The following is a 23,842-nucleotide window of genomic DNA, read 5'->3' on the forward strand; positions in this document are numbered from 1 at the left end:
AGATTCGTCATGTGAAAGGCAGGGACAATGTGATAGCTGATGCCCTGTCCCGTGCTCAATATGACGAATAAGTTATTGACCATTTTTTTATTCCACATTCTTTTGTTGGTTTATTCCTTTAAATGTTTTTTTTTAGGAATTTGTTGGATTTGAAATCAAGGAGGGGAGTGAAGATTAAGTGAGTGATAATGGAAATGGGGATTCAGCTAACTCTTTTGAGGAAATTTGGAAATTACAAAATATTGGAGTTTTTTAGCCTCTCCCTTTTTGAAGGGGGAAGGTGTTACGGGTTATTTGTTTTCTTGTTTTGGTTCTGTGGTTGTGTTCTGTTTTACAGGTAAATTGGATGCACCTGATGCTGATCGGGAGTGGTGTATTTGAGAGGCACCGGATCTCTGTGAGGGGAGTCCTCTTGGCGAGCTGGCCTGACCTTTTCTTTTGTATATTCTTTTCTGCTTACGTTGTGTTTGTGTTATCTATTCGTATATATTTTAGTTCCTTTTCTTTATGGGATTTTCTTTGAATAAACATTCAATATTTTGTACTAAAACCTCTGGGTTATTGTTGTTTTGATGAGGTGGAATGTAACACAAGCATATCCTCCCCCGCCGTGACTCGGCCGTCCTCTGGCCGTCGAGATCCCATTCACCGTCTGCTTCCCAGCAGCCCTGGTCCTCTTCGACACCCTCCGTCAGCAGCCGCGGCGGAAGCCGAAGCGGCCCTCATGGGAAGACCCCAGGGAGATCGAGAATACCTTCGGGCCCGACCCCAGCCATTCCATCGCTGGTCGGTCGATCCGGGACGGTTCCTGCCCCGTCCCAACAACCCACTTCTAAGAGTTTTCTCTCTCTCTCTGGGTGTTTATCACAGCCGCTCTCACCCTCTACACGACGGTGTTCGGCAACTCGACGTTGCATCACGGTGTGACCCAATGTTGAGTATAATCAGCAGCCTAAGCACTCTCAATCGACGGTGCGTTGTGCTACATCATCGTCTGGGTATTATCACAGCCGCTCTCACCCTCTACACGACGGTGTTCGGCAACTCAACGTTGCGGCGAGACCCAATGTCGAGGATAATCTTCAGCCTAAGCACTATCATTCGACGGTGCGGATTTTGACTAAAAACAAGACTTATTTTCTTAGGTCATTTTGCTCATCAAGAAAATGGATCTTGATTCAAGAATTTTTAGACATTTTTACTGGAAAACAAGAAAAAAAGACTAAGTAAGAAAGTCATTTTTTGCAGTGTATATGACTGAATAGCTGGATATTTTGAATTTCAAATGCCTATTCTAGGAATTTCTACAGGTTCGCGTTTGGGTGTAAAATGTACCAATATGGTGCACTGATGGCTCCACTGTGACTCCAGAGCATCTGTGTACTACTGAATTATCTCAACAACTGGATAATTCTAAGGCAGGCAGGTAAAACAGCAGAGCCAATCTCCTCTCCGGGGCCCCCCGCCAAGGCGAGGGATCTGCACTGCCAGCCATCGAACCACCCCCCGGGAGGTCGATGAAGCAGAACGTACCCCTAGCCTCCCTGTCTCGGTCCCTGGGAGCCTGACAAGAGCTTCCCAAACCGTCACGGCGACTACGGGATACGATCCGTCTCGGCTATGCGATCCAACTCCCCAGATGCCCGCCCAAGTTTCGGGGCATCCTCTCAAACCTCAGTCAGAGGCAAGGATGCTCTCGTGTTTCGGGCCAAGGTCGCCACCCCTCTGGAGAGGAAGCGATCGTGCTCGTCCCTCTAGCCGAGATGTTCAACGGGTTTACAGCCCGTACTTCATCATCCCCAAAAAAGCGTGGGGCTGCTAGATCTGTGTACCCTGAACAGGCACCTACTCAAGCTGTCGTTCAGGATGCTCAGGCAGAAGCGCATCCTGACAACTATCAGATGTCAAGATTGGTTCATGGCAATCGACCTGAAGGACGCTTACTTTCATGTCTCGAATTCCCTCGTCATCGCCCGTTCCTACGGTTCACTTTCGAGGTCAGGCATATCAGTACAGAGTCCTCCCTTTCAGTCTGTCCCTGTCCCCACGAGTCTTCACGAAGATCATGGAAGCCACCCTCACTCCCCTCAGGGAGAGAGGTGTGCGGGTACTAAACTATCTCGACGACTGGCTCATTTTGACACACTCGCGAGATCTGTTATGTACACACAGGGACCTAGTGCTTCGGCACCTAGATCGATTGGGACTACAGGTCAACCAAGAAAAGAGCGAGCTCTCCCCTTTGCAGAGCATCCTCTCTCTTGGTATGGAACTCAACTCTGTCTCCATTACAGCGCGACTGACTACAGAGCACGCTCAGTCAGTGTTGAACTGCCTGGAACAATTCAAGCAGTCAGCGGTCCCCCTGAAACAATTTCAGAGGCTCCTGGGCACATGGCATCCTGGGCGGGGGTGATAACCCTCGGGTTGATGCACATGAGGCCGCTCCAACACTGGCTACAGAGTCGAGTTCCCTGGAGAGCGTGGCACACCGGCAGCAGGCGGATGGTGATTACGCCTCTCTGCCGACGCACCCTAACCCCTTAGTCATCAATGACCTTTCTATGGATGGGGGTCCCTCTCGGGCAGGTCATGAGGCGCGTCGTGGTGACGACAGACGCCTCCCTGCAGGGTTGGGGTGCCGTGTGCAACGGGCACGCAGTGTCGGGGCGATGGACGGGCCCCCGCCTGCGGGGGCATATCAATTGCCTAGAGTTGTTGGATGTGCTACCTGCACTGAAGGGGCTACAACCTCTGGTGCAGGACAAGCACGTGCTGGTCCGGTCGGACAGCACAACTGCCATAGCGTATATCAACCGCCAGGGTGGCGTTCGCTCACGGCAGCTAACACGACTCACCCGACGCCTCCTCCTGTGGAGTCCACAGGTGATCAGCTCCCTGCGAGCCACACATATCCCAGGCGACCTGAACCAGACAGCTGATGCGCTCTCTCGTCAGTTGACGCCTCACGGAGAGTGGCGACTCCACCCCCGCGCAGTCCAGCTCATTGGGTACAGTTCGGGCACTCTCTTAGAAGGGTACAGTTCGGGCGAGCTCACCCATTGCCCGCTAGGGTACTCCCCGTCCGAGGCCCCCCTCGGCACAGATGCTCTAGCGCACAGCTGGCCGTGGGAGCCGGAAGTACGCCTTCCCCCCAGTGAGCCTCATTGCACAGACCCTGTGCAAGGTCAGGGAAGAGGAGCATCAAGTGTACTAGTTGTGCCATACTGGCCCAACCGGACTTGGTTCTCGGAGCTAATGCTCTTGACGACAGCTCCCCCCTGGCCGATTCCCCTGACGAAGGACCTGCTTTCCCAGGGGAAGGGCACGTTATGGCATCCCAGGCCATACCTCTGGAACCTCCATGTCTGGCCCCTGGACGGGATGAGGAGATCCTGAGTGGTCTACCCCCTGCGGCGGTTAAGACCATCACTCAGGCTAGGGCCCTGGCCACTAGGTGACTATACGCCTATAAGTGGTGCCTCTTCTCATCCTGGTGCTCTTCTTGAAGAGAACACCCACGGAGTTGCTCGATTGGGAACGTGCTGTCCTTCCAGAGACTCGAGAGTAATCTCTCCCCTTCCACACTGAACGTGTATGTAGCCACCATTGCCGCTCATCATGACCCAGTTGCTGGTAAGTCTCTAGGACAGCACAACCTGATCATTTGTTTCCTAAGGGGCGCGGGAAGGCTACCACCTCACCTGCGCTCCGTACCCTCTTGCGACCTTGATGCGGTCCTGGAGCCCTTCGGAGATGCCGCTATTTCTCACCTTACGATGAAGATGGCTCTCCGGATGGTGCTCAAGAGGGTAGCGGACCTACAAGCATTCTCCGTGTACACAGATTGCCTAGAACTCGGGCCCGGTGATTCTCACGCTATCCTGAGACCCCGGCCCGGCTAAGTGCCCAAAGTTCCCACCACTCCCCCCAGACACCAGGTGGTGAACGTACAGGCGCTCCCCACCGGGGAGGAAGACCCAACCCCATTCGTGTTGTGTCCAGTACGCGCATTGCGCCTCTACTTGGACCGCACGCAGAGCCGCAGGAGCTCTGAGCAGCTCTTTGTCTGTTTTGGAGGTCAGCACAAGGGGAGGGCTGTCTCAAACAGAGATTGGCGCCCTGGATCATGGACGCCATCACTACGGCGTACCGGTCCTAAGCTTGTCCGTGCCCACTGGCACTGGCTCAGGGCGCCTCTCTGGCAGACATCTGCAGAGCTGGGGGTTGGGCTACGCCCAACACCTTTGCAAGGGTCTACAGCCTCCGCGTAAAACCGGTATCAGCTCGAGTATTGCAGGGCATCAGGTAAGACCGGCGGCCGGTAGGGCATACGCCTGCGAAAGCACCTTCCTCCCTCCTAGGTGGGTCAGCGTGCTATTTTTTGCCCCCTTCTTTCCCCACTGGGTGAAGAACAGGCACTCCATCCATCACTAAGCAAGCACCTCCTGCGGGCGGGCTGGGCAGAGCAGCCCTGCCCCTTAGGCCGGGTACCAACTGAGTTATCCACAACATAGCTCTAACCAGACCAGTGTTAATTTCGTTGACGAAAACTACGACGAAAAGTATTCGTTAACGACATGTTTTCACTGACGAAAACGAGACGATAACTAAATAAAAATGAATGCATGATAACGAAAACTGTAATAAAAATAAAAGGACATTTTCGTCAACTAATAAAAACGAGACGAAAATATTCTTGTCCCACCTGGCGGACATCAGTTTGCGCGCATGTGCTTATCTCATATAAACGGTAGAGAGAAGTCTCTGGGAGAAGGGGAAGCACAGACATATATTCTGTGTCTCCACGCGGTTTACAAAGCGTTTTATTTTCCTTCACGACACAACGTCTCGTTCCCTCCATCAGGGAACTGAGGTTACATCCGTAACCGAGACATTTTCCTGCCTATCTTGTGTCCATTTATTCGAAAAACATGCACACAAACATGATTTCCCTTCTAACACTCGCAGGCTCTCTATAAGTGCTTTTAGCTCAGAGGTTGTGGTTCACTTTAAAAAACAATGTGACATGGAAATAAAGCTGTCCGCCCAAAGATTAATGATGGAAAGACAAGCAGATGAGGAAACAGCCTGTTCTCCCATCAAAAAACAGCCTCTAGTGGGTATGTGAGTCTTCACCATAGCTTCCTCTCAGTCTTCAATGGACGCTATTTTATGGCTGTCAGGTCTGTACAAGCATATAAAGTTGTGACTTATACAGGAAAACAAAATTTCAAGGCTGAATGCTTTTTGCTGATGGAATTTATATTTGACAATGTTGAGACGTTTTCCCCCTTAGGAGTGAAGCTTTGAAAGTTCCCGTTTTTAGACTGAAGCTGATGAAAAAGTTTTAAAAAATGTGTGAATTCTTAACTAGACACTGAGCGATTTGCATCCAATTTGGATTCCAATAACGCTGAGATTTTTGAGGAAAAAATACACAATTCTCACTCAAATCTTATTTACGCAAGTTCCATGATTTTTGAAGGCAGCTATGTGTTACTCAGCTCTAAAATGTAGCGTGGCAGGTGTTCTGACAGGTCTTAAAGGGCGCGAACATGTGTTTTTATGTGTCTTTGGTGTGTTATAAGTTGCCCAAGCATGTATTAGACACGTAAAATGGCAAAAATTAAGTGTCGGAACAAAAGATACATTCTATCTAAAAGCGAATGCTCACCCAGACCTGCATGAAACGCCTCATGTAACCACATCCCCACAAATCTACATCAGATCATGGTATGATTTCACTAAGACCGCCCAAATGTATACGCAAGTAAGGTGGGCGTACCTGCCAGTACTATCGCTTTGGAACATGATGTTCCAAATATGGTAAGAGGCGTTACATTTCCGTCACACGCTTGCAGAATTCGACCAATCACTACGCACTGGTTACCTGGCCGATTATAGCACAACTCGCTTTTCAGAGCGATGAGCTTTGTTAAAAATCCACGCCTTTCAGAGAGGCGGGGCAAAGAGGAGATACAAACATGCACGGTATGTGGAAAATACAGCGTTTTTGAACCTTAAATCGTGTATACACATTACATTACATCTAAAACAAACGATAATATTCGTTTTAGCCATGTCATATTACCCCTTTAATCCTCTTGAAGGGTTGGATGCCTGTGGATCATATTTTACAACCCACAGCTACTTTTTCTTTGGGTTTTACAGCCGATTTTCTTTGCTAAGCACACAGATAGGCCACATCCTCTGCCATCAGCACACAATAAAACTCACCACAATCATCTAGCAGCAACTTATTGAAAACTGGACTAGCAGAGTTATCACAAACACTAGCAGAGAGAGAGAGAGAGAGAGAGAGAGAGAGAGAGAGAGAGAGACTTTTGACTTTTAAGAGTTTAATTTATTTAAAAAAGTTTAAAATACACCAACCCCCCCCGAAAAGAATTAACAGATATACATTTCCAAAACGCCATCATAATTCACATCACAAAAATACTGGTTTACAGCCCATTTATATTTAAACATTTCCATGTCATTGCCCAGTTTGTAAAAAGTTAATTCAATTTTAATACGAGATATTAGTAAGCCCTTTAACAATATCAGTTGATCCAGTACCAATCAAAAGATTTTTCCTTGACAGCCTTGCTTGCTCAAAAAGAAAATTAACTAACACATGAGCTTCCCTCCTACTTCTGCAATACTTTGGCCCATAAATAAAAAGTACTGGCGTAAAAACATCTCCTAATGTATGACACCACTCTTCTAATGTGTACAACAATGGTTGAAGTCTTTCACATTTCATAAACAAATGAAAAACTGTTTCCTCTTCATTACAGAAAGATCACCCCTCCCCTACTTGTGGGTCAATGCGTGCTCTGTATCTGTTTGTAGCTATAATCCCATGTACAATTCTCTACTGAAGATCTCCAGATCTTTTCTCAGTAGTTGGTTTGTACAGGGACCTCCGGCTTCCTTTGGGGGAGACACATGGCCCAAAAAAATCCTGCCATTTGGACTCTCGGACACTCGCTAGTGCATTAAGATGCCACACTTTCAAACACGTAATATAAATAGCCTTCTTGTCAGCATCACCAAAAGAGTTCAGGTGAGGTGTCTTAAAAGTTAATAGGCAGCCTTCATTTTCTTGCCAAAGTCCAGTCCCAGCTGAGAAACACAACTCTGGAAAATCACATTTTTCACATCCGAGTCAACATAGTCTGTACCACCCTGATTGATTTTATTCCCAGTTTTACAGCAAGACTCTCAGGGTTTATCCATTCTTTTTTATCTCTTAAATGTCCAATTTTTGTCATATTTGCTGCCAACATGACTTTTCTGAGAGTGTCCGATTTTAAAACAAATCTAGAGCAGGGTTAAAAAGTAATGGTTCTTCATTCATCCACAATTTGTGGGTGTTACTTGCATCCCGTTAAAAATTAAAAAGCGTCCATGAAGTTAAAAGTAATCTATAAAAGAGGCTCAGTCCACTCAAATCCAGTTTATTAATGTCCATCAGGAAGAGGTGGTGGTCTAGACCCATGTTTCCTGCTCTTCTAAGGAGAGCACAGGCTACTTCAGTCTAGCTCACATTCACTCCGTAGAGCAGTCTCTGTACCGTCTGAATCCTGAAGGCCTTCAGCCGTGATCTGATGTCAATCAGCCCCTGGCCTCCTTCTTGTCTAGGTAAGTACAACACAGCTGCCTTCAACCAATGATGTCCCGACCAAAAAAAGTTCACTAGTCGCTGTTGTATTCCTCTCACCAGATCCTCTGGAGGTTCAAGTATTTATGCCATAATGAAGAGGCAACCAGGTTATTACAAATCAGAACTCTCCCCCTATAGGACAACTGGGGTAGCAACCAGTTACAGCGAGACAACCGAGCACACACTTTTTAAAAACCTGTTTTTCCCCACTGTAGCCCACCAGGAAGTATTGGACCTTTAAAATCTCTTCCACAACATAAAGCATCACTTTTACCCCAATTAACTGCTGATGAGGCGGCTTTTCCATAACAGTCTAAAGCCTCTTTTAGCAACTGAATGTCACTTTGCTTTCGGATTATAACTGTGACATCATCTGCGTAAGCAGATAATTTGATGGAGCAGTTAAGAGTATTGATATGCAGTCCCGTAAGCTCTCGCCTAAATTTACACAGCAAGGGTTCAATTACAATGCTCAATGGGGCACTGAGCATGCATTAACGGTGCAAGTGGGGCTATAACAGCCTTAGCCAACCGGTTGGCACATATGGTTGCGTTGATTTTGGTAATGTGTTGTAATGTTATGCCATACGGGACCGGGGGAACTGAGCATGCATTAACGGTGTGGGCAGTTGTGCCCTAATGGTTAGGGAGTCGGATGTCACGACTCGGGTCAGGTCGGGGTGATTACCTTCACGGGAGTTGTCTTGTTATTGTCGAGCACATGGAAACCGTCAGCCGGCGGCTGACCACGTGCTCGGGGTCTGCGTCATTGTTGCCGCCCTTGTGTCCCCGTTTAGGCTTTCCTTGGCACTGGTGATTTTCCACTCTGCACTCACACTCCTGACAACACTTCCCTCATTAAGGTTACTCATTCCCCTAATTGCCCCACACCTGTCGACTATTCCCTCCTCATTTAGCTTCCCTTTATAACCCCTCGATGTCTCTTGTCTTGTGTCTGACCGTTGCATGTTTCAGCCAGTTCAGACTGACCTAGGTGTAGCTGCGACTCACCTATAGCATTAGACCCTGTCTTGTACACTATAGCCTTAGCCTCAGTCTCCGTCGTAAACCCAGCCTTAGTCACGGTCGCTACTTTGACCTTTAATGCCACTCACCTCGCTCGACCCCGTCGAGTGTTGTTTTCTCTGTGGTTTCTATTCACCTCCTATCACGCTCCTTGATCTGCACCCTGTCTCCACAGTTCCCGTTGGCGTCCCGGACCGCAAGCTCTCTCGGCACCTGGTACCACGCCTGCATCACCAGCGCCGCCCTCCTCGCGGGCACAGACCACTTCTCTCTCTTCGTGAGATTCGGGTCGAGAGGACTCCCCGAACCCAGAACTCTGTCTCTTTATGCCAGCGGTGGATCTTCGACGCTCTTCGGAGGTCGCTGCCGTTCCGGCGTGGTCTCACTTCCACTCCCGCGGTCGGGGGTTGTCGCAGCCTGGCTTCTTGGATTATTGACTTGTGCCGTTTGCCAATAAAGACCTTGTTCACCCCGCACTTGGGTCTCTCTCTGTTTGTCGGCCATGACAGTCGGACTCGTGACCAGAAGGTTGTCAATTCTCAGGGCCGCCGGGTAACGACTGAGGTGCCCTTGAGCAAGGGCACCTTACCCCCACTTGCTCCCCTGGCGCTGCAGTGATAGCTGCCCTCTTCTCCGGATGTAAGTGTGTTCACGACTTGCAGTGTGTGAGTTCACTACTCACTGGATGGGTTAAATGCAGAGGTCACCATAGCTGACAAATAGGTCACTTTCAGAGGACCTATCCAATGGAGGATAACCAAGAACTGGCCAGTGGTGCGGAAAGAAGAAGCCAATGGCTGTGGTTGAGGCGGATGGACACAGCATGGGCTGCCAGATGACCTTGTAACAATGCGACACACACCCAGGTCTGATCAACCTGCGGTGGGCCTCCCTTGGCTGAGGGTGTCTTGTGATAAAAGGCCGAAACACCCAATGAGGCTGACGTGCACAACTGACAATGTGTCGCATTGATGGGAACCATACAACCATACATGTCGCATTGATGGGAACCATACAAAGCAGTACCTCACCAAAAGGCATCTTTCACCCAGGATAATGGATGTGATGAATGTGGGACATGAGATGTCTCTTTGATAATAGCAAGGAAAGGTAAGTATGCTATGCTATGTATTTCTATAATCATTTATCCCCCAAACACAGAGGATGCCAACGCGACGAACTCAGTAAAACCTCAGACCTCCTTTCCTCTATTCATATTCTTGACTGCTCCCCCTGTCATGCATAAGGCATGGGAAATGTCCTATTGAGCAATTAAACTGTGCTGAAATAGTGGGATTATAACACCTATCGGACCGTGATACAGCTGACCTGAAATTGGACAACCTTGTCTAATCTCTTTTTACGTTTATAGGGATACTTAAACCACCAGCCATTTTAATCATGCATGTTGCTTGAGTATATAGAAGTCTAATTTTAGAAAGAAATTTCTCCCCAAAACCAAAAGCATTTAAAGAAGCAGTTCTTAATTAACAGCGGCCACTAGCGTTGTATTATAGATTTGCCACGAATAGCTCAGTCCAAAAACGACGGTGGCCACCACAGTACAAAAAGATGTTGTTCTCATGTTGACGCAGTAAAGAGATTTTGCGTGCATTAGAAAGACTGTAGAAAGAGCGATGTTTTATGTATTACATAAAATAAAAGGTTTGCTGATTTTAAGTTTAAAAAGAAGAATAAAAGTCAGGCAGGAGCTAGGACCTGTGTTAATATTATAACGATTTTCCAGCAGAGACGTGTTAAGACCCGCAGTACTGAGGCTTTTAGCAGATATTTTCCAGCAGAGAGACGTTGGAGAGAAAAGTCGTCCAAAAATCACCCCCGAGGATGCTTTGATTCGGATCAGTATGTGAGTAACATACTAACATACCAAGATATGTTGTTGTGTAATGTTAGCTGTGTGACGGAGAAGTTTTGAGCGTCATTGTTTATCTGGAACAGCTTTAATATTGTACTCGTCCAGATACTGGAGAGAGAGCGAGAGCGCGCTGGAGCTGAATCTGGAGAGCGAGCGAGAGCGCGTTTTACTCTTTTACTCAATTATGAATAAACTTTCAGTTAATCCGCGGGTCACATGAGTTCCGCACCGGAGAGGAAGAGGAAACGCGCGTTGTAGAGTTGTTTGTCCATTTAGGGCTGCTGTACAAAACATGGCGGCAAATTCAATGCATGTAGGCCCGCTCTGTATGTAGATATAAATAGCTTATTCTAAGGTATTACAAACTTAATGGTTCATTACATAAGGTCTTTATACACCGCTGAAGAAATAGTTTTGTATATTATATTGCATTTCTGTCAATAGATCCTCCTAAAAATTCCGTATTGTTCCTTTAAGGTATCAAACAAAAACACATGATCAACCCTGTCGAATGACTTTTCCTGATCCAAAGAAACCAATCCCATATTGACATCATTATAATAAGCAAAATCAAAAACATCCCTCATTAAATGAAGATTATCTGTAATTGATCGATTTTTTACACAATATGACTGTTCCTTATGTACAATTTCATGCAACACATTATTTAGTCTGTTTGCTAAAACTTTTGACAAAATTTTATATTCAGAGCACAGAATTTTGCTCAGCAGCGCGCACACACACACACACACACACACACACACACACATAGGCATCTCCCCATGAGGAATGGGATTGTTTAGATCAGAGTGCACATTCCTACGCACACGCAGTGTACTTTTATCCGGTTGATGAAAAATAAACAAATACGCGTTCTAAAAATCAAAATGCTGATCTATATTTTTTGCGGTATTTGAAAGTGCCCGCGACAACAACACAGCGCAAACCCATTACCGCGGTTAACCGCATTACCGAATATCGGCACATGTTAGTAATCTCTGTTTCCATCCACTTTAAAGTATTTTTTAAACGTACAGAGGAGTGAGCAGCATATTTCTGAGAAAAATCTCTTATGTGTGCTTTACCCACTTCCCACCACTGAATAATACTTTCAAAAAGACTCTGTTCTGTTTGCCATGTCTCCAAAAAAAAACCTAAAAGCATCACAAAAAATGTTTATCTTCTAAAGGTTTAGTATTAAAATGCCAGTAACAGCTTTTATGTGTGCTTTTAAACCAACTGTAATAAGTTTGTGATCAGAAAGAGCATTGGGAATAATTTCAGTACTAAAAACTCTATTTCTCAAATTGCAAGATATATTAAAACGGTCCAAACGTGCAGCTGAAATCCTTTCATTACAAACTTTCACCCATGTATATTGCTTTGTAGAGGGATTATGTTAACGCCATACGTCTGAGAGACTCAGGTTTTTTAAAACACCAGCTAAACATGAGACTGATTGTACATGAGGTTCTTCCCCATTCGTATTAGGGGTGAACCGTCACGAGCTGTCGAGGGGAAAATTCCAAAATGAAGTTATCATTCCTATACCCTACTCCCTTTGAAGGGCAGAGCCCTTGTAGTTTAGACTTTGGAGTGAACAGGGCATTTGCGTCCATTATGTAGACATTTGGAATGCACTTGGCAAAGTGAGCGACGTAATTTCCTCATTATCTTCAGCTGGCATGTTCCTGTGACAACGAAGCATTGTGTCCGTCAGCAGATGTCGCTGTTTTGATGGCATAATTTAAAGAGTACATTCCTCGAGATCATAAAAAATACATTTCATGAAGTGTTTAATTTTGCCGTGTTTGAATGTAAGCAATCTGCCAAGTTGTAAATCCGAAGGTGAACGAATAACAAAGTTATTAGCTTATAAAAAAGGTAATCGACTCTGAATCACGCGAACAAGCCATGACCTGTCCGAATCTTTAACCACAATGTACCTACGTCACTAGAAAAATCCCCGCCTACTGACTGCAAAAACTTAACTCTCTCCTCCCCAAAGAGAGAAGCTGTGTTCTATGTAGTGAAACTAAGTCAGTCTTATTTTCACTACCAAAGGAAGAACTTCTGAGGAAAAAATGGTTACTATTTATTTTTCAAACGACACCAAAGGAGTATAAACCGAACGTTTTACTTTGCGCGCGTCATTTTACCGAAGATTGCTTCATCAATCTTGGCGCCTTTACTGCAGGATACAATAAACGTCTTTCCTTAAAAGATGTTGCAATACCAACTTTATTTGGACCTGTAAGCTCCACCGAATCACAACCTGTAAGTGTGACTCTTTATTTTTGTCTTTACTTAAAATTAAATTTGTGTGACGTTATCTCATGTCTGTGTTTAGCTAACCTTACCGTTATTTTTGGGGTTGTTACTGTTTGTTTACCTAACGTTAGCTATAAACTCGTTGCGCTAATGTAAGTGTTCAACCATATTAACTCGCAAAGTCTTTATTTCAAGAACTGCGTGGTGTACTATAGTTATAATAACATCTGAAGATACGAACACCGTACACTGTATGCCGTGATAACTAACTGTTACAAGAGAAGTGTCTAAAACAGTCCTTTTTCTTACTGGCATCTGTATAAGGATTAAAGAATGATTCGTCAGACTCGGGCTCGAACTGGTAAGGTAAAATCGACGCCATCTCTCTCTATACACTGTTAATATCCAACCACCTGCAAACCGTAATACAGCAGTAATGATAGGCGGTCCATTTGCGACACATGCTGAACGCGTTGACCAATCACAGCAGACTACACTATCTGACCAATCAGATCAGACTACGCTGGCGGAAAGGCGGAGATTACACAGATGAATCGCGGAACGAATCATTTGAGAGTCAGTCAAGAAGTAAGGTAATAAAAACTGCTTATTATTACGAAATAATAGTATTTTTACATCATGTATGTACATAAACTTGTTGTCGGACACTCCATAAACCAAAATAAGCCCTTAAAAATATTGAGGAATGTACTCTTTAACAAAATATATAAGCCATTAAGAATGTTCTCCAAAATAACCTTATTCCAAAAAGCAACACAGCATCGAATAAGATGAGTACTTCGGCTACTAAAAGTAATGCTAGACATTTTCCTTAGAAATGGCTTTAAAATCATCTACAAAGATTGTCAAAACGTACCTATATTTGCATTTTCAGACATATCACTTTTTAATGAGAAAATGTGAATATCATAAACATAAGGAAAATTCTAACTAAGATACAAAATCTAGGAAGTTAGGGTTTAGCTGTAGCTTATAGTAAATATAATAAATATTGTTATAAATGCTAGGGTATAGTGCAATAAATATACTTTTCCAAAACTACTATATGAAAGCTCACCAATATAGCATCAAAGTTCTGTGTTTGGGTGGTTGCAGAATGGCATGATGAAGTACTCTAATTAAGATCTCATTTTGAGGGGTGTTTTCTTGTGTGCACACAGCTAATGTGCCAAACAGGCTAAAAACATCAATGACATCCCATTTCATCACTCTTCATTTAATTTTCTATCACTGTAATGTAAAAGAAAAATGAAATGTGACCTCAAAAATGTGACTTGACTGTATTAGGCTGAGCCTGCCTGTCCAAAAAAGTCTCACAATCTAATATTGAAAGGCACATTTATTTTGCTGGACCACCTTTAGCTTTAATTATGGCACATATTCATTGTGGCTCTGTTTCAACAACCTTATGCAACAGTTATCTCCCAGAACTGTTTTTGACTGAGATTAGTCAAACCAGGTCAAGCCTTCTCTAGCATATAGCCTACTGTAAAAACTCCCATAAAAACAGAAATTTTCTGGCAGCTGGGGGACTAGAAATATTCTGTAAAATGATGGGGTTTTTTTGTAAATTTGCAGTCTTTTTCTGTAATTTGACGGTTTTTGACCGTATTTCATTGTGTGAAAAATCTGTTAATACAACAGTAAAATTGCACAAATTGAGATCATACGTTAAAAAATCTGTAAAAAATATGTTTTTTACAGTCTTTCCCAAAGAGTTCCAGCCAGGGGTTGTTTACTCAAATAAAACACAGAACAACAGCGATACTCATTCACTTGCATAAATGGGTACGTTGTACAACAACATGTTATTCTTGTAAATTCTAGCTTTTTCTGTAATTGTAAGGACGGTAAGTTTTTACTGTACTTCAAAAATATGTGAAAAATCTTTAAAAAAACAGTACAATTCTGTTTTGCCAGCATTGGGTCATTTTTATCCCAGCAGTATGTTTATCCAATATTTACCCAGCATGGGTCAAAAATATCCCAACACTTTGAGTGAAGTTTGTGTATCTGCATGAAATCACAAATATAAATTCTCTAACCGTATGGCTGTCACTAATCTCTTGATCTTACTTTTTGATTATATTTTTGTGGACTTTGTTATAGACAGGATAGTTTTGGAAGTTTCTTTCCGTGTTACTGACGGTGAAAACTCTTTCATCATGTATGCAAGCAATGAGAATATGAGACGTTTTGAATGCGGGTATTTGGGACACAAGCGCTTCGCGTCTCCACATAAAAACAAACAACGCGCGTCTACATCTCGTGGGGATAATATTGGTCATCATATCAATACCGCAGAATCTCAGAGAGCTGAAGAACAGGATAAAAGAGTTACACAGGAAGTGAAATCTGTTTGCAAAAACAATACATTTTATACTTTGAAAAGTTTTATATATGTTAGTGTTTATATATTATATAACATATTTTAAAAACTTTTGAAAATATAAAATGTATGTTTATTTGCAAACAGTTAGGTTTTATGCTTAAAGAGTACATTCCTCAATATTTTTAAGGGCTTATTTTGGTTTATGGAGTGTCCGACAACAAGTTTATGTACATACATGATGTAAAAATACTATTATTTCGTAATAATAAGCAGTTTTTATTACCTTACTTCTTGACTGACTCTCAAATGATTCGTTCCGCGATTCATCTGTGTAATCTCCGCCTTTCCGCCAGCGTAGTCTGATCTGATTGGTCAGATAGTGTAGTCTGCTGTGATTGGTCAGATGGTCTAGTCTGCTGTGATTGGTCAAATGCATTCAGCATGTGTCGCAAATGGACCGCCTATCATTACTGCTGTATTACGGTTTGCAGGTGGTTGGATATTAACAGTGTATAGAGAGAGATGGCGTCGATTTTACCTTACCAGTTCGAGCCCGAGTCTGATGAATCATTCTTTAATCCTTATACAGATGCCAGTAAGAAAAAGGACTGTTTTAGACACTTCTCTTGTAACAGTTAGTTATCACGGCATACAGTGTACGGTGTTCGTATCTTCAGATGTTATTATAACTATAGTACACCACGCAGTTCTTGAAATAAAGACTTTGCGAGTTAATATGGTTGAACACTTACATTAGCGCAACGAGTTTATAGCTAACGTTAGGTAGACAAACAGTAACAACCCCAAAAATAACGGTAACGTTAGCTAGACACAGACATGAGATAACGTCACACAAATTTAATTTTAAGTAAAGACAAAAATAAAGAGTCACACTTACAGGTTGTGATTCGGTGGAGCTTACAGGTCCAAATAAAGTTGGTATTGCAACATCTTTAAAGGAAAGACGTTTAATGTATCCTGCAGTAAAGGCGCCAAGATTGATGAAGCAATCTTCGGTAAAATGACGCGCGCAAAGTAAAACGTTCGGTTTATACTCCATTGGTGTCGTTTGAAAAATAAATAGTAACCATTTTTTCCTCAGAAGTTCTTCCTTTGGTAGTGAAAATAAGACTGACTTAGTTTCACTACATAGAACACAGCTTCTCTTAGACATGATGCACACGTCACGAACGAGCTAGTACAGTGTTTGGGGAGGAGAGAGTTAAGTTTTCGCAGTCAGTAGGCGGGGATTTTTCTAGTGACGTAGGTACATTGTGGTTAAAGATTCGGACAGGTCATGGCTTGTTCGCGTGATTCAGAGTCGATTACCTTTTTTATAAGCTAATAACTTTGTTATTCATTCACCTTCGGATTTACAACTTGGCAGATTGCTTACATTCAAACACGGCAAAATTAAACACTTCATGAAATGTATTTTTTATGATCTCGAGGAATGTACTCTTTAATAATGATCCAACTGCATAATACACACATAAGTCTTTTAATCTGTCTGACATGTTAGTAAGATCCTGAGGATTTGTTCAGAAAGACAAATGAACTGCCAGAAATGTCACATTAAAAATGTCCAATTAGATCATGACGGCGGCCCTTAAATGTGACATACAGCAGTCTGCAAATGAAATCTTAGAATTACTATTTTTTATTTACATCTTGGACATTCAGTCATTATTAGTATGCACATTATGGACAACAATTTATTTTACACAAGCAGAAAAATTAAATATGATTTTTTAAATTATATTCAATGGGCAATTTAAACTTTCATATTCAAATGATATATTTTGTTTCTAAAGCTGTCCATTAATTTCAGATAAGCAATAATACACAGAGAACTTTGTGTGGTTATTATTTGATTGCTTACTAGATCTTCAAAATATATTTACTGTTTCTGAAAATCCAAGTATACTTGATTTTTTAACAGGATTCCTAGTTTACCAATTCGTTTTATTCTCTCTCCATAAATATGGTTCCCTTTCTGTCGGTCTCTCGACGTTGCGTCGAGCCGACAGATGGGGTTCGTCCCTGAGAACCAATCGCTTCCGACTTCTTAGAAAAGGCCAATGAAAATTGGCGAATGAAATTTGCATGCCGGACTCCGCCCCCGGATATCCGGGTATAAAAGGGAGACGGCGTGCCTCATTCATTCACCTTTTGTTCTTTGGAGCCTTCGCTCATGATCAACAGACTTTGCTACAAGTAGCAACTACAAGACTGTCCCTGTCCCTTCCTGCGGCGACTTCCCCTGGGCGTCTCGGAGGTTCCAGAAGTGTTCGAGTTTTTTTTCGAGCAAATTTCTCCAGCGTGGCATGTTCCGCTGTTCTCGTGGGTGCAACACACTCATCGAGGAGGGGGACGGACACGATGTCTGCTTCCAGTATGCTGGGGCAGATGTTGTGGATACGTACGATTCAGACGTTGCGTCACGGGTGGTTGTGTTCCCACGGGACTCAGCCACCACCTCGTCTGCTTCCCGTTCCGTGACGGCAGGACTACGGCCCTGCCGCCCGCTACGGCGAGCAGCGAGGGTGATATGAAGATTACTGTGAGCGCTAATCCGTCAGCCACTGGCTCGCGGATCGTTCGCACCTCGTCTCGCTCGTCTGGCCGTTCCCCATGAGACGGTCCCACCGTCTTGTTCCTCAACCACGTATCGGAAACGGTACGTGATGATGTCTGTTGCAGCATCGGAGGGTGACTTACTGGCATCAGACTCCGATGATTCTTCCCTCGATGGTGGGGCAGCTAGAGGATACGTCGATGTCCACCAGGGGCTCGACCTAGACTCTCGTCCAAAGCACGTAGGCTTTTCGGCATCTGAGGTGTCGAGAGCTTACTCTGCTGCGGGCCAAGCTGTCCCCTCTCTCCACGCTATGGTCATCCTGCAGGTCCATCAGGCCAATGCGCAGAGAGATCTCCACGAGTGTAAGACCGACCCAGCACTTATGCAGGAATTCCGCGCCGTCACTGACCTCGCTCTACGGGCGACCAAGGTGATCGCGTGGGCCCTGGGTCGGGTGATGTCCACACTTGTGGTCCAGGAGAGACATTTACATTTATGCATTTAGCAGACGCTTTTATCCAAAGCGACTTACATTGCATTATCCTATACATTTATACATAGGTATGTGCAATCCCCTGGGATCGAACCCACAACCTTGCGTTGTTAACGCAATGCTCTTACCACTGAGCTACAGAGACACCTCTGGCTGAACCTTGCACAGATGAGTAACGCCGAGAAAGTCCGCTTTCTCGAAGCACCCATCTCGCAAGGGGGGCTGTTTGGTGATACTGTCGAGCTGCAGTTCTCGACAGTAAAGGAGCAGACAGAGGATATCAAGTATATCCTCCCCAGCCGCGACTCGACCGCCCTCTGGCCGCCGAGATCCCATGCACCGTCTGCTTCCCAGCAGCCCTGGTCCTCTTCGAAACATCGAAGAGGAGACCACCACCCCGTCAGCAGCCGCGGCAGAAGCCAAAGCGGCCCTCATGGGAAGACCCCAGGGAGATCGAGAATACCTTCGGGCCCGACCCCAGCCACTCCATTGCTGGTTGGTCGATCCCATCCCAACAGCCCACTTCTAAGAGTTTTCTCTCTCTCTGGGCGTTTATCACAGCCGCTCTCACCCTCTACACGACGGTGTTCGGCAACTCGACGTTGCGTCACGGCGAGACCCAATGTTGAGGATAATCAGCAGCCTAAGCACTCTCAATCGACGGTGCATTGTGCCACATCATCGTCTGGGTATTATCACAGCCGCTCTCACCCTCTACACGACGGTGTTCGGCAACTCGACGTTGCGGCAAGACCCAATGTCGAGGATAATCATCAGCCTAAGCACTCTCATTCGATGGTGCATTGGGCTACATCATCGCCAGGTAGGTAAAACTGCAGAGCCGATCTCCTCTCCGGGAGTCCCCCACGGCGAGGGATCCACACTGCCAGCCATCGAACCACCCCCGAGAGGTCGATGAAGCAGAACGTACCCCTAGCATCCCTGTCTCGGTCCCTGGGAGCCTGACAAGAGCTTCCCAAACTGTCACAGTGACTACAGGATACGGTCCGTCTCGGCTACGCAATCCAACTCCCCAGATGCCCTCCCAAGTTTCGGGGCATCCTCTCAACCTCAGCAGAGGCAAGGATGCTCCCGTGCTTCGCGCCGAGGTCGCCACCGCTCTGGTGAGGAAGCGATCGTGCTCATCCCTCTAGCCGAGATGTTCAACGGGTTTTACAGCCCGTACTTCATCGTCCCCAAAAAAGCGGGGGTCGCTAGATCTGCGTACCCTGAACAGGCACCTACTCAAGCTGCCATTCAGGATGCTCACGCAGAAGCGCATCCTGGCATCTATCAGATGTCAAGATGGATTCGTGGCAATCGACCTGAAGGCCGCTTACTCTCATGTCTCAATTCTCCCTCGTCATCGCCCGTTCCTACGGTTCGCTTTCGAGGGTCAGGCATATTAGTACAGAGTCCTCCCTTTCGGTCTGTCCCTGTCCCCACGAGTCTTCACGAAGATCGTGGAAGCCGCCCTCACTCCCCTCAGGGAGAGAGGTGTACGGGTACTAAACTATCTCGACGACTGGCTCATTTGACACACTCGCGAGATCTGTTATGTACACACAGGGACCTAGTGCTTCGGCACTTAGATCGATTGGGACCACAGGTCAACCGAGAAAAGAGCAAGCTCTCCCCTGTGCAGAGCATCCTCTTTTTTTGTATGGAACTCAACTCTGTCTCCATTACAGCGTGACTGACTCAGAAATCGCTCAGTCAGTGTTGAACTGCCTGGAATATTTCAAGCAGCCAGCGGTCCCCCTGAAATTCAGAGGCTCCTGGGCACATGGCATCCTTGGCGATGGTGATACCCCTCGGGTTGATGCACATCAAGAGCGTGGCACACGGGCAGCAGGCGGATGGTGATTACGCCTCTCTGCCGACGCACCCTAACCCCTGGTCTTCAATGACCTTTCTACAGATGGGGGTCCATCTCGGCAGGTAATGAGGCGCGTTGTGGTGACGACAGATGCCTCCCTGCAGGGTTGGGGTGCCGTGTGCAATGGGCACGCAGTGTCGGGGCGATGGACGGGCCCCCGCCTGCGCAGGCATATCAACTGCCTAGAGTTGTTGGAGTTGGTCTGGTGGACAGCACAACTGCCATAGCGTATATAAACCGCCAGGGTGGCGTTCGCTCACGGCAGCTAACACGACTTGCCCGACGCCTCCTCCTGTGGAGTCCACAGGTGAGCAAATCCCTGCGAGCCACACATATCCCAGGCGACCTGAACCAGACAGCCTATGCGCTCTCTCGTCAGTTGACGCCTCGCGGAGAGTGGCGACCCCACCCCCGCGCAGTCCAGCTCATTGGGTACAGTTTGGGCGGGCTCAGGTAGACCTGTTTGCCTCTCTGGACACCACCGAATGCCCGCTAGGGTACTCCCGTTGAGGTCCCCCTCGGCACGGATGCTCTAGCTCACAGCTGGCCATGGGACAAGCGGAAGTACGCCTTCCCCCCAGTGAGCCTCATTGCACAGACGCTGTGCAAGGTCAGGGAAGAGGAGCATCAAGTGTACTAGTTGCGCCATACTGGCCCAACCGGACTTGGTTCTCGGAGCTAATGCTCTTGACGACAGCTCCCCCCGGCCGATTCCCTTGACGAAGGACCTGCTTTCCCAGGGGAAGGGCATGTTATGGCATCCCAGGCCAGACCTCTGGAACCTCCATGTCTGGCCCCTGGACGAGATGAGGAGATCCTGAGTGGCCTACCCCCTGCGGAGGTTAGGACCATCACTCAGGCTAGGGCCCTGGCCACTAGGCGGCTATACGCCTGTAAGCGGTGCCTCTTCTCATCCTGGTGGTCTTCTCGAGAGAAGACCTGTGGAGTTGCTCGATTGGGAACGTGCTGTCCTTCCAGAGACTCGAGAGTAATCTCTCCCCTTCCACACTGAACGTGTATGTAGCCGCTATTGCCGCTCATCAGGACCCAGTTGCTGGTAAGTCTCTAGGACAGCACAACCTGATCAATTGGTTCCTAAGGGGTGCGGGAAGGCACTGCCTCACCCGCGCTCCGTACCCTCTTGCGACCTTGATGCTGTCCTGGAGCCCCTTGGAGATGCCGCTCTTTCTCACCTCATGATGAAGACGGCTCTCCGGATGGCGCTCAAGAGGGTAGCGGACCTAAAAGCATTCTCCGTGTCCACAGATTGCCTAGAACTCGGGCCCGGTGATTCTCACGCTATCCTGAGACCCTGGCCCGGTTACGTGCCCAAAGTTCCCACCACTCCCCCTACACCAGGTGGTGAACTTACAGGCGCTCCCCACCGGGGAGGAAGACCCAACCCCATCCGTGTTGTGTCCAGTACGCGCATTGCAGCTCTGCTTGGACCGCACGCAGAGCCACAGGAGCTCTGAGCAGCTCTTTGTCTGTTTTGGAGAACAGCAGGGAGGGCTGTCTCAAACAGAGATTGGCGCACTGGATCATGGACGCCGTCACTATGTCCTAAGATCACTGCGCCCACTGGGTGAGAGCTCTCTCCACACGGAGTACAGCCTCCTCGTGTGCACTGGCTCGAGATGCCTCTCTGGCAGACATCTGCAGAGCTGCGGGTTGGGCTACACCCATCACCTTTGCGAGGTCCTACAGCCTCCGCGTAAAACCGGTATCGGCTCGAGTCTTGCAGGCATCAGGCAAGACTGGCGGCCGGTAGGGTGTATGCCTATGACAGTACCTTCCCCCCTTTCTCCATTAGAGGTACTAACTAGCCTCCCTTCTTCCCCCACTGGGTGAAGAACAGGCACTCCATCCATCACTAAGCAAGCACCTCCTGCGGGCGGGCTGGGCAGAGCAGCCCTGCCCCTTAGGCCAGGTACCAACTGAGTTATCCACAACATAGCTCTAACCGGACCTAGTGCTACCGGACGTTGTAACCCCCCAGCAGGGCGGTTCCGTCTGATGTATCTTCATGATTGTTCCCACCTTGCTAACCCATGACCTTCCCTAGGTGGACCTCCACCTCGCAGTTAACTCCTTCAGTCCGCACATTCTTCCCATGAGTTCTCCCCCATCGGTGAGACCATGTTGGTATCTCCACTAAACTCCTCCCTCCGGTAGGAAGTGGTCTCTGTAGCGCATCCCCCGCTTGAGGAAGTAGCGCTTACCCAGTGGCCTTAAGGTACCAGGCGGCTTCTCGCTGTTAGAGAGACAAGGCCGCCGCCTGTGAGGCCGAAGGCACGGGCCTTCCCACCTTTCAAGTGAAGCTCTGGGACCCCCTACCTACCCACTGGTAGGTTACAATTTTGCAGTAGCGCTCACGGCTGACACACCCAGGCCAGTCACCGTCGCTTCGCTAGAGATTGTGACAGGGCACAGTGTTGTGGCGTTTTCCATAGGAACCCCATCTGTCGGCTCGACACAATGTCGAGAGACCGACAGAAAGGGAACGTCTTGGTTACGGATGTAACCTCAGTTCCCTGATGGAGGGAACAAGATGTTGTGTCCTTCTTGCCACAACACGTGCTGCCCACTGCAGCAGTCGTGAGAGGTCTCAGGCTCCTCAGAACTAGGTGAATGAATGAGGCACTCCGTATCCCTTTTATACCCGGATATCCGGGGCGGAGTGCGGCATGCAAATTTCATTCGCCAATTTTCATTGGCCTTTTCTAAGAGGTCGGAAGCGATTGGTTCTCAGGGACGAACCCCATCTGTTGGCTCGACACAACGTCTCGTTCCCTCCATCAGCGAACTGAGGTTACATCCGTAACCAAGACGATTTTTTACTCAACATAAAAATGAAAGAAGAAAGATCAAACATAAAAACATTCTAATAACATATACTATATTATATAATGTATAATAACATTTGTCTCACATAGTGACTAAATTTTTTTTTTTTTTTTGAAAATAGGTTCAATATGACTGTATGTGTTTCATGGCATTTACCCTTTTTCAACTTAAGTCAAAGTTGGCTCGTCTTACCCCACTTGTTTTTCTGTTGTAGTAATGAGACTGTAAAGGATTGGACCTAAAATTGAGTTCTTTCTCTGTGTCAGAGAAAGCAAAGCAAAAGTGAAATGTTCTCTTATGTGGTGTATAAAAGGCTAATGGCTTTCTGAGTAAAGGTAATGACCTTTCCTTAGTCAATGAAGAACAGTGGCAAAAAACTCTAAATCAAACACTTAACAATTCTGCAGAGAGCCATTGTTCATCCCGATGAATTGCAAAATCTTGTATGGTTAAATGAAAAAAAGATCCTGAAACCGTATAGTTGTCTTTGGACAGTTGTGACAGTGTCCTTGACTCACCTCTTTCCTATCCCACTAACATCTAACATATTGTCTGCCTCTCTCAGTTCACAGGCAACAATCCTCTCAAAGAAAACTCCAACCTTAAAATAGTGCTCCGTGAAAAAGATGTAACGGTGTTCATTCCAGCCTTGCACATTGATCATGTTCATCCACTGCTTTTGCAGGAATGACCTCCCATGCCCTCCTATTCATAGCACACCAAGATAGCTCATGATGAATCACACCATTACCGAGATTAAATAAGGATTCTTTGGTAACAACAGGAATCAAGATTTAGAAAACATGGACTGTTGTTGACTGTATAACACAGGCTAGAACAATCA

The 23,842-nt window shown here is 46.4% G+C and overlaps 1 protein-coding gene across 1 annotated transcript in view; it reads left to right on the forward strand.

The window, feature by feature from the left end:
• The window catches only part of LOC130552560 (uncharacterized), a 35,747-nt gene extending 26,592 nt beyond the window's left edge, over positions 1 to 9,155 (forward strand). Inside the window, exon 6 of the mRNA XM_057330910.1 lies at positions 8,874 to 9,155. Coding sequence (XP_057186893.1) covers positions 8,874 to 9,155 — 282 coding nt within the window. The remainder of the gene's footprint in view (positions 1 to 8,873) is intronic.
• The last annotated feature ends 14,687 nt before the right edge of the window (positions 9,156 to 23,842 follow it).

Source organism: Triplophysa rosa, linkage group LG4, assembly GCF_024868665.1.
Source record: "Triplophysa rosa linkage group LG4, Trosa_1v2, whole genome shotgun sequence".
Classification (NCBI taxonomy): Eukaryota; Metazoa; Chordata; class Actinopteri; order Cypriniformes; family Nemacheilidae; genus Triplophysa; species Triplophysa rosa.